The sequence below is a fragment of the Pelobates fuscus genome, chromosome 5, assembly GCF_036172605.1.
Source record: "Pelobates fuscus isolate aPelFus1 chromosome 5, aPelFus1.pri, whole genome shotgun sequence".
NCBI classification, from domain to species: Eukaryota; Metazoa; Chordata; class Amphibia; order Anura; family Pelobatidae; genus Pelobates; species Pelobates fuscus.
Window position 1 is genome coordinate 72,197,853 of NC_086321.1, and position 12,506 is coordinate 72,210,358.

At 38.2% G+C, this 12,506-nt stretch overlaps 1 protein-coding gene across 1 annotated transcript in view; it reads right to left on the minus strand.

Moving 5' to 3' along the window:
* Positions 1–527: 527 nt before the first annotated feature.
* SLC1A3 (solute carrier family 1 member 3) overlaps positions 528–12,506 on the minus strand; it is a 60,079-nt gene continuing 48,100 nt past the window's right edge. The window contains exons 4-10 of the mRNA XM_063453983.1: positions 11,637–11,841; positions 10,993–11,035; positions 8,474–8,778; positions 6,792–7,025; positions 4,340–4,534; positions 2,861–2,995; positions 528–2,183 (exon numbers count right to left, since the gene is read on the minus strand). Of these exons, the coding sequence (XP_063310053.1) occupies positions 1,979–2,183; positions 2,861–2,995; positions 4,340–4,534; positions 6,792–7,025; positions 8,474–8,778; positions 10,993–11,035; positions 11,637–11,841 (1,322 nt within the window). The 3' untranslated portion in view covers positions 528–1,978. The remainder of the gene's footprint in view (positions 2,184–2,860; positions 2,996–4,339; positions 4,535–6,791; positions 7,026–8,473; positions 8,779–10,992; positions 11,036–11,636; positions 11,842–12,506) is intronic.

Genomic DNA, 12,506 nt, shown 5'->3' on the forward strand with positions numbered 1-12,506 from the left:
ATCTATATTCATATAATTCTACTATGTTTCTATGTTAGCTACATTTCTCGCCCTACGTAGGTTTCATTTTCCTGGTGTGAGTATTTGCTAATTTTTGAAGAAAAAAAAGGAGGTAGGGTGAATGGGATTGGGTGGATGTAGAGGGGTGGAAGGTCATGCCATAGCCTTTGCCTCTAGCCAACTCCTTTTTGAGTTAGCACTAGTTCATTACTGTTTTTTTCCTTTCCCCTATGGTGGTTAAACCAACCTTGTCTAGCAACCTCATTGTAAACATGTTTACTCAGAAGCATCTTCTGTCCCATCATATCAGTAAATCCCATATCAGAAACTGTCCACCATTTGTTTGATTTTCTTCATTTCAAATGCTTGCCATGTATACTGTGTATATAATTTTGGACATAATGTTGCATGACCGCATATCTTCAGCCTAGGTGTTCAAATAGGTGTCCAAATAGGTGAAACAGAAAAAAAATAGTTATGAAATAGTGTACTCTGCATGTACACCAGAAATAAAGGACATACTCTGGTTAAGATTTTATCATCTATTTTTTATTGAAAATACTCCTACAAAGTAATTTTTTTCAATCCACACCGGGTACATCTGAAAACAGAACCAGTGAATGGAATGTGGAAAGAATATTCTACAGTACCTGATATTCATGAAAATAGTTAGTCAAAAGTCACAAACACAATTGATTTTTTTTTTTTTTTTGACAAATAGTTGCACAAATTTTGACATTAGGACAAGACAACACATTTTCACAGATGACAAAAAAAATTACGGTTATGTTCTATCAGCTAGAGTTAAAGTTACATTTTGTACACATGTAAACAGAATCTATTATAAAAATATCTCTAATTACATTTTATGAGTTTGCTTTCTATATTCTTATTAGCAAAATAAAATGTCTGTAATGTATATCTTTCTGTCTTAAATTGTAATGCCTGTATCTCCTTTTGAAAGGTACCCAGTATAACATTCTAGTATCGAGAACCATTTCTGAAATTTCATACTGTGCACTTTCGATAAAAAAAAAAATCTCTCTTTTTACTCACACATATTTATATTTACAGAACAATTAATATGAGCACTTCCAGGAAAAGATCCTGCAGGTACATTTGGGTTCAAGGTCTCGTAAAAAGTTCTGTACTATTTCATAGATGAATCTACTCGATTTCATGTAAATGTTACAAATAAAAATTATAATTTGAATATTGTTTGTGCTTTTCAAAGTAATCGACTTATATAACCTAATGCCACTTTCAGAATAATGTGTAATACTTTCTATTAAATTAAGCTCCCATGTAGAAAACGAGATGGGCATAGAAAATATAGGAGGTAATTGTGACATTGTGACACTTGACACCGGAGGTTATATAAAAAAAAAAATATATAGATATAATACACCAAATACAAACCCACCAAGCTTCTTATTGTCCAAATGGATTGGAATCTAAATATTTTGCTTTGTGGAAAAAAAAAACAATTATAGAAAATGCTTTGCCTTTCGAGCAATAGTTGGTAGTATAATTGTATTCAATGCGATGGATGCTGTTCTGGCTCTCAAATAGTATATGGGTATAAAAGGTCCATAATTCATTTTTATTAACGTGATGTAGCCTACTGTGTTCCATGTTTACTTGGATTAGACACTGTAATAAATGTTTATCTCAACTAATGGCCGTTTTTGAAGTCTTGACAATGTGCCCTTTTTTACCCAGAAAAAAATAATAATATGAAATTGAAAAAAATCTTGTGTATGAATATGGCATTATTTTCACCTGGTTAGCACAATCGGAGCAGGGCCAAGATGGCAAGAGAACTTTTAATTTGGATCATTTATAAAGGGGTACTGAGGCACCTGCTATTTCTGGATAACTTAATAATCAGTATTCCTGCTATCACACCAGTTGGTTCGAAAGCCAAAAGGGAATGAAATGGAATGATCCAATCAGTTAAAGAAACTCCTATGATCTTCTACATCTTTGTTTCGCTGTCTAAGGGTTTCTCTGGTTCGTTTTCCTGCGAAATGAGTTGGTATGGTTTCTTCATTTCATTCTCCTCAATTACTGAATTGCCCATTTCAGGATCTGCTCTTTTGAGCTCATGCCTAGATAAGTGCTCCACAATACCAGCTCCCAGTGAATCTCCAAGCACATTTGTTGTGGTACGAAGACGGTCCCTATAATATAAACAAATTTTAACCTTAGGTTTTGCTACGCAAGTATTTATTTGATCAATAACATTAATGAATACATATACTGTCACTGTTTTATTTAGTGTAAAATTGTGATAACTTGAAAAATAGAAAAAGTGAGGTATAAGTGTTGATGTTAATTGGGTTCATGCCCCCTATTACCTTCGGAAACCTTCTCTATGGCAACAGTGTAGGTTTTTCCTACATCTGAGGCCATATCTTCTCTATAAAAATGTGAATAGCATCTTGAAAGTAAATTATTTGCCTGTAGGAATAAAATATTTTCTTCTTAATTATGAGTCATCTTTCCATTGATGATTGTCAACTGATTTTTTTTTTTTTATGTTTGCTAACAAAAACACAATGGAACAAGTCACCAGCATCATGATAATGAGGTGAGAAGAACGCATTGTTAAATTATTGTCAGATACAGAGCTCAAAACATGAATTATCTCATATTTCATGTTTAATGTTGTATCTTTCTATTTCACTATTGATTTTGAACTTTTTGTTTTATAACTTCTTAATAAAAATGCTAAATTAATTTCATAGGATAGAATTATGTTTTTTTTTAACCAGATTTAGAGAGAAAAAAAAAAAAGTCAGGTACAGAGGTATAATACAATTCTTCTAAAATATATTGGATATCTGTAAATACTTACAAAAACCAGTCAACTGCAATGATCAGCGTGATGTCCTCAGTGGGAAGACCCACAGATGTCAGCACGATGACCATGGTCACTAAGCCTGCTTGTGGGATTCCTGCGGCTCCGATACTTGCAGCAGTAGCAGTGATACTAACATGAAAAAGAGAAAAAGCAGGTTCTAACATGAAAAAATATCACAAGCAATTAATTGAGACAAAGGTTAATCATAGTTTTCTTTCTACTGTTCAAACTTAAGCAATGGCTTAATGAGAATTCCATAGCTTAAGGCTGTAGACATCTCACTCCAGTTATAGGAACACGAAGCCGTTAGGAATACAAATTTATTCCTAATGCTTTAGTGTCCCTGTCCCTATCCATACAGGTTCCCCCCACAGTTCACCATAAAAACAATAAAAATAGGTTTCTACTTATTTCCAGCACTGTGGCTCCCTCGGCACTGCTTACCGCTCCTTCTCCAGCAAGGAGGCACGGCTTTCTCCTGCGTCGGTTTAATCCAATGTTCTCTATAGAGGAGCATTGGGGACCTGATGCGCATGCGAAGTCATCACCACACGCATATTTAATTTCCCCATAGATTCAATGCTTTTTTATGGGGCCTGCAGTCACGTGACTGGATTTTACTTGGTTGCTGCAACAAGAACCACCTCTTAAACTGACAGTAAGATTGCCCCTGGAGATATGTAACCCTACAAAGTAAATATTGCCATCTCTAAAAAAACTGCAATATTTTACATTGTAGGACCACTGCACCCAGACCACATCATTGAGATGTAGTCTGGGTGCAGTGGCCTGGGTTTGGGTGGCTCTAGTAGTCCTTTAAGATGCAAATGAGGGTTTTCCAGGTGTTGCTTGCTGGTACCTCATTCTTCTTTTTTTTTTTTGCCTTGATGGTCATCCACATACATATGATATACAATCCGAGAACCCAATACACAATAAGCAAATAGTAAATTGGCATTATACCGAAGGTATATAAACATCCGTCATGACACAATTATTATACATAGTAACTGATATACATATAGTGTATGGGTTCCAATCCTGAAGATGACCTATCAGGGTGTTTTTTCGCTAATAAAGTAAAGTACAACAATATTAACATTGAGAAACTAAGAATAAGTCTCGTGCCTAGCTTAAGATCACCAGTGAGCAGGAAAGTAGTAGCAAGGCACATGTTGTCACCGACAAACCAGCCTTAATATTTTCTTCCAGTTAGCTTACAACATGGAGAACATAAATCCCCTTTTCTATATGCCCCACCTAAGAGATGTTTGGAACCACAGACAGAAAGAGGAAGAAAAAAGAGTTAGAAGAAAGATGGGGATGAGCACACGGGTCGGGCAGACAGTCACACACACACACACACACAGGCAGAAATATTACATGTTTGGATTTACACTCCATATCAAAAGACTGTAATTTATGCCTTATTTTTAAAACCGTATGAGTTATATAATATCAATATTTCCATACCTGATTGTAATAATCTGCCCAAAATTAAGGTCATAATTGTTGACTTGAGCAATGAAAATAGCTGCCAGAGCTTCATAGAGTGCGGTACCATCCATATTAATTGTAGCTCCCACTGGTAAAACGAATCTTGTTATACGCTTGTCAACGCCATTGTTCTCTTCCAAACACTTAAATGTAATTGGCAAAGTAGCTGAGCTAAAACAAAGAATGGTATATGTATATATATATATATATATATTGGAATTTAAATTGATTTGATATATATCACACAAAGTATTGAATAATGTAGAATATTACATATGGTATGTTCCTATTCATATTAGGTATGTACAATATCTCACAAAAGTGAGAACATCCCTCACGTTTTTGTAAATATTTTCTTATATCTTTTCATGTGATAACACTGAAGAAATGACGCTCTGCTGCAATGTAAAGCAGTAAGTGTTCAGCCTGTATAACAGTGTAAATGTGATGTCCCCTCAAAATAACTCAGCACACAGTCATTAATGTCTAAGCCTTAGTCTACTACTTAGTCTACTTGTCTTCAGCAAACTGTTTGTGGGCTTTCTTGTGCATCATCTTTAGAAGAAGCTTCCTTCTGGGAGGACAGTCATGCAGACCAATTTGATGCAGTGTGCGGCGTATGGTCTGAGCACTGACAGGCTGATCCCCCACCCCTTCAACCTCTGCAGCAATCATAGGTCTATTTCCCAAAGACAGCCTCTGGATATGACGCTGAGCATGTGTACTCAACTTCTTTGGTCGACCATGGCGAGGCATGTTCTGAGTGGAACCTGTCCTGTGAAACCGCTGTATGGTCTTGCTCACCGTGCTGCAGCTCAGTTCAATTTGCTATTGTGTATCATGAGAGGTTTGATTTGTGGGTGTTTTAATTAGACACTACAGGTTGGAATTGTCCACCATTTGAAATAAGACAAAGGTTAAATAAGAATAAATCTATAACTGAAATGACTTTTACGTATATGTTGCAAGTCTGCAACTTCTGCAGGGAAAATTAAAGAATTCAAAAAGCTAAAAAGAGTGAAAATTGCTGAGAATTCAAAGTGAATTTCAAAATTTAGGCTAAAACTTGATGAATTAAAAAGATTAAAAGAAAAAGTAAATTCTGCTTTGGCTTTAAACTCTGCTATGTTGACTTTAAATTTGAAATGTACACATTGAATTTCTGGCAATTCTCAATTTAGTGAATAACTCAGAAAGTATTTTTTTTAGTAATATTGGCTCTAGAACAAGATTTGAACATAGGCGTGCGCACGGGGTGTGCCGGGTGTGCCTGGGCACACCCTAATCCCTGCGGCACGCCTATGTATTGAGACCGGCAGGGGAGATATCAGGATCTCCCCTGCCGGCTCATGCAGAGCCGGCGCTATCCGAGCGCCGGCTCTGCTCTCAGCCTACCCTCACCGGCTCACAGGCAGGAGAGGACCCGGGGAGCTATTGCCAGCAGCTCCGCCTGGTTCCTCTCGCGAGATCTGAGCGTTGCCGCGGCAACGCTCAGATCTCACGTGAGTGAACTCTAGCCCTGCGGGGCTAGAGTTCACTCTCCACTGGACCACTAGGGATGGCAGCAGCAGGATCCCCCCTCCCAGGCATAAGGTAAGAAGGGAGGGGGGATAACTGATCTGCCCCCACCTCCACTGGACCACCAGGGAAGGCAGCAAGGAAGGATCCCCCCTCCCTACATTAAGTAAGAAGGGAGGGGGGATATTAAGTAATGTACCCCCACCTCCACCCCCCACAATCACCCACACACATACACAGCACACATACACAGCACCCACAGACATACACAGCACCCACACACATACACAGCACCCACACACATACACAGCACCCACACACATACACAGCACCCACAGACATACACAGCACCCACACACATACAGCACCCACAGACATACACAGCACCCACACACATACACATCACCCACACACATACACAGCACCAACACACATACACAGCACCAACACACATACACAGCACCAACACACATACAGCACCCACACACACATACAGCACCCACACACACAGCACCCTCACAAACACACAGCACCCTCACACACATTACACAAACAGCACCCTCACACTCACACAGCACACTAACAGTACCATCACACAGCACACACAGCTTTGTGTGTGTGTGTGTATATATGTGTGTATATATATATATATACACATATACATACATACATATACATATATATATATATATATATATATACACGCCGCGTGTGCTTGTGCTTTAGGCAATAGGCTGCGCCTATTCCACGCCTATATCCACGCCTGTGGATTTGAATTTAGAAAGTACACAATCAATAGGCAATTTGCAAGATCCTTGGAATATAGGAATTTAATTTTGTGCATATCCCATATTTAATCTCAAGCAAATCTGACATTTAGGTATGGATATCAATAGCTCAGCATTCTTACCTTGAAGATGTTCCCAGAGCGGTGATTAAAGCTTGCAGCAATCCACCAATAAATACCCAAGGGTTTTTGCGGGTTACCAAGAAATAAAGCAGCGGTAGAACAATAATAGCATGTATAAGCAATCCAATAATAACCGTAATAGTATACATGCCAAGCTGACCGCCGACTACACCCATATCTTCCATTTCTGCAATCTTCCCAGCAATTAGGAAGAGAATTCCAAGTGGCGCATACCTACAGTCAGAGAAAAAGTTAAATTAATGATCGTAAAAACAGAAAGTGACAAAACAATAAGAAAACGTCTTGCTGATATATTATAATGTCATGTATGGATTAACTAGTAAGTGTACTAAGTAGTTGATTTTTACATGGTGTACTTGTGCTGGCAGGCATGTTACACTTGTTAAAGAAGGCGTTCTGCTGACCTACCCTATAGCTCGAGTAGGTGTTGACCAAGATGCCTCCCTCCTGTGCTGCTTGTGTTTAGTATGCAGAGTCTTGGACAGTTTGCAATAATAACATTAAATGTGTCTTCTCTAAATGGTGGTGACTCCACTCTTCATTCATGACACCAGAGCTGACAACATGATGTCATATATGTCACGAATAACTTACTCTTTCAGAATGTCCTAAGCTGGATGAACTGCTCCACTGTACACATTTAAAATATTTAATAAGGGCAGTGTTGACATCAGACCGAGTTGTGCAGAGCAGCACCAAGAATTTTGCCTTGTGCTGGATTACAGGTAAGTCGAAAGTTTTTTTGTTTTTTTTGCAGGTGTTAAAGGGGGGCCTAGTATATAATGACCAATCTAACTAAAAAAAAATCCCAACAGTGAAAAATGGTTAGATTAACCTTTTAAGAGTTAGAGATGTTAGTGAGACTTAAGGGCTGTGAGTGTATGCAATGAAAAAGCCTCATAGTGATAGACATAGCAGTATTACTATATTACTTTCCAAAATAAAATATATACATATATATGCATGTGGGTAAGGTTGGGGCACTTCTCTGGCACAGGATTTATGCTCTGGTTTGGACATACCAAGTGCCAAGCACAACTGGCATTCCAAATGATATGTGTGGGTACTGCATCTGTGTACTTGGAAACTCTCTGACTGATTAACCAAGCGAGATGGAGAAAATGTGTAAAAGGAGCAAATAAAGTAAATTTCTTATGTATTTTTGTGGACATAGAAAAGGTCAGTGTTTTCTCCCTGGATATTTAAGAGATTTCCACACACAATAAACAAGTACCTATTTAATATCCGAAGAATGGGGATGAAGCATACATAACCTGGCTTCTCCCACTATACACGGAGTGAGACACTATATATGGAGTCAGATGGAGTTAGACAACAAATATTACTCTGTGATTTTTTGACTGTTAAATACTGATGGTTTAAGTAAGAGTAGAAATCTAGGGTACAATTTAATTGAGTGTATATGGTGTCCAGGGTTCCATGATTCTATACTATGCTGTTTTCATCAAAATGCTTTGGGTTTTTAAGGGCATCATTTATGAAAAACTCTTTGAAATTTGACCACCTTATGCCACATTGGGAGGGGATTCGGTAATAGGTTTTTTTTAAGTGTTAGTCTATAATCTCTTTCATAACTTCTTTTGCTGGAACATTAATACGATTTACACATACTATGAATTTGAATACAGATTTTAACATACCACATGATAACAGCAACCAATCTCATAATTGCCTCGTTGAGGCTGTCAAAGAAGTCTTTCAAAGCCTTTCCTTGCTCTTTCATGTTGCCAATAACAAAACCGAAGCACATAGAAAAGACTACTAGCCCAAGGGCATTGACGCCATTCACTGCTCCGGGAACAGGTACTAATTCCTCCCTGATCTTGTAGAGCGTAGTCATTGCTTCCGATACGTTGTTTGCAATGGCTGACACCAATGATGAGGAATTGGAGAAATTCTGAGGAATTGGAACTTTAAAAAGCTTCTTTTCATAATGTGTTTTGAACTGCATAGGAAATAACATACAGTGGTTAGATGATGAACAATACACAAGATATTTAAATGCTATTTAATAATTAAAGATTTGAAGAAAAAAAAGTCAATAACACAGTGGTTCTTTTTGACAGGAACCCGAGTTACCCGAATAGTGTAAAAAAGTTATTGAGTTGTGTATGACATAATTTCCCTTTATTAATTAAAAAGTGTAATTGCACTAATATACCTTACCATAGTCAGTGTCGGAAATAATGTAGAAAATGCCACGACACAATAATGTTTTGTGCCCCCCGTGTAGTGCAAGGGTGTCCAAAGGTAGCTCACCATTTTCATACATCTCCCACAATGCTTTGCAAGCTGGGCATCTACCATTTGCCTTCCTTGTGCAGTTGTAATTGGGAGCACTGTTCAGTGTTGGTATGTTAGCATTTTTTTGTATGGAGTATGTATGTGAATATAGGGGTGCATATGTTTGTGTGTAGTGTTTGCATTTGAATGTAGCGATGTGATTGTTTGCAGGGTTGGCATTTGAATGCACTTGTGTATTTTTGTGTAGTTTTGGCATTTTAATGCTGTTATACATGCACATATACAAATATACTGCCACACACACATACTGACACACAAATACACTGACACGCATATACACTGACACACATATACACTGACACGCAGATACACATGGTGTTACAATCTACAAATGTGGGAGTTTCACATTCTCTGCTTAGATTGTGCATGGTTTCCAATGAAGCAGAAGGTTACACTAATTGAAAAACAAACTGTTCAATTATTTTGTAGCTAACCTCCCAACACCTTGAAACTTCTTGATATTTTGTTGCTCAATCTCTAAATTTCGGCGTTCCCTGACTTGGACCAGTTCTGTATTATGAATGTATCTGTCTGTCTCTGCTGATACGTTTCAGATTATGAATCTCTTACCTACATCCTCTCTGTGCATTGCTTCCCAGTTTCAAGCGGTGCATTTAAACAACTTTACATCTAGTGGGGAAAACATTTCAAGAGACCCTCCAGTCACTGAAACAAAGGTAAAATATTCTGTGCTATTGTGTTCCCTAAAATCTTGCCGTTAATTAACATTTGCTAAAGAGTGTGACACATACACATTGAAACACACACACAGATACACACGCTGGCACACACACTCATGCAAGTCATTATTTATATATTTTTAGCCACCCTCCTGTTTCCACACCTTCTGGCTTCCTTAGGGTCCACTGGGATCTAGATGCTGGAAGAGGCTTTTAGGAGTCTGAGGCTGGCTGTCCAGGCTTTCTCAACCCACTAACCCCTCCACTTCTGCCTTCTCCTTTCTCTTCACTGTCTCCACGTGGCATTTTGGCTAGCTAGGAGGAAGTGACCTGTCAAACTGGCAATCTAACATCACTTGGAAAACCTTTCAAACCCAGTGTTTGAGAACAAGTTCCCTGACACATATATACAAACTCACACACACACACCTATACATTCCAGATATATACAATCAAAGATACATATACACCCACAAATAAAATGCCAGAGAGACATACACACACACTACTTAACATTCACTGCCGGACAGACACATACACTGACATACATACACACTATGCATGCACAGGTAAACATACAGACACACACACTGCCAAGCACACAGACATATACACACACACTGGCAGACACACATATACACACAAGCAGACAAACACATTGACAGACACAAAAACACTGACAGAAGCACACACAAATTCAGATTTTGACATTTAACTTGTTTTAGCCACCCTCCCCATCCTGTGGGATCAGGCAACGGCTGCATTTAGTGGACATGTACTGGGCTGTTCCTCCCTCCTGAGCGGCTCACTTTGTTTGCTGGGAGCGAGTAAACGAACATCACATGCAGAATTGCAATAGCTGGATGCCGATCCCACCAGTCATTCATTAGCTGAGAGCGCCAGTTGAGTGCTCACATTAAGATTCTCTGTGCAAGGAATATGCACAGGATTGACATTACTCAGCCTGAAAGTCCTTTTCCGGGCTGGCTAATGATGGTGCCGGAGGTGGAGCAATTAAAAAAATGTCAGCATGTGCAATATTTCTTACTAGTTTGGAGCAACCCTTTAAGTGTATATTTGAAATGATCTTGTTTTCTCATTGCATTGCTAGAGTATGTAAATTTTGTGGATCATGCTAGACAGCCGAACAAATTAACAAAATGCAACATGCATACCTGTTTAAAGCAAGCTTCCACCATGTTTGGAGGGAACATGTTCCTATTCAAAAGAAGATACAAGAAAGATAAAATCTACATTATCCTATAAAGTACCCTTAAAGAGTAAATACACTTTGTTCTTACTTATCACTAATCAAAACATACTACATTGAAGAATATAGAAAATATTATATGTTTTTTATAAAAAACAACAGAAAATAATGTTGATATAATGGGCTGATTTTTTAAAAAAGACGGCTAATACATTTTGATATAATCTAATAACATATTTGCACTTCCACAATATAACTCTTGTGCAGAGAATGTAATGTGCACCATAATATACGTGTTTGCTTTTTTCTGATTAGCTGCTAAACGTGTATCATGGTAACTAGTACAAAAGATAAAAAAAACAATAGGTGGTTTAAATATGTGCTCAAAATATCCACAAATCTTTAGCTATAATATATTAAAAATCGATGACTTTGTTTACATAGTTTTTGAAACTATAGATTTCTTAATGTGGCATTTATAGTATTGAATATATATTAAATTCCACTTTGAGATAGACACCTATATTCTGGTGATGTGTATGTAATTCACAGTGAAATGTCTAGACAGATTGGCTGTATGACCATTGATTAACTGAGACCAGTTCATACCTAATCAAATCAAGAAACGCGTCAGCAGCAGTAACCGGTTCAATCTTCCCTTCTCTGTGCATTTTTTCCTTGCTGCCCTTTCCTGGATGGATAATAATTACGATGATAATTCCAATGAACACAGCTATCACTGTTGTCGTCATGTAGTACACAACAGCTCGCATGCCCATCTTCCCTGAAGCCTTACTGTCAAGAGCTGCCATGCCTAGTAAAAGAGAGAAATAACATGTAAACCCAACAAGTAATTAGATGTCAGATCCACTTGTAAAGTGTTGAATATTATCACTATCATATTTTGCTAACACCAAGTGGGTTATGATATCTTTGAACAATAGAACCTGTAGAACAGAAATTGGTCTGGTATCGAACACCTAAATGTTGTAGATCACATGCAGCAACCAACAAAAACATGTTGGCTAAGAATATATATACTAATCAGCAACAACATTAAAACCACCTGCCCTCTTTCTGAAACAACAGCTCTGATGCATTGAGACGTGGACTCCTGTCATGAACGTACCCTGTTGTTTGTGGCACCAATACCTTGGCAACAGATCCTTTAGTTCCTGCAAGTTGCGAGATGGGGGTCTCGATGGATCGGATTTGCTCTTCCAGCACATCCCACAGATGCTTAGTTGGATCTGGGGAATTTGGAGGCCAAGGCAACACCTTGAGCTCTTTGTCCTGGTCCTTTAACCATTTCTGAACAATTTTTGCAGAATGGCAGGCTGTATTATCCTGCTGAGATAAACCACTGCCACCAGGGAACACTAAAAGGTGAATGTGGTCTGCAACAATCTCTAGGTAGGCGGTACGTGTCAAAGTAATATCCACATGAATGGTAGGACCCAAGGTTTCCCAGCAGAACAC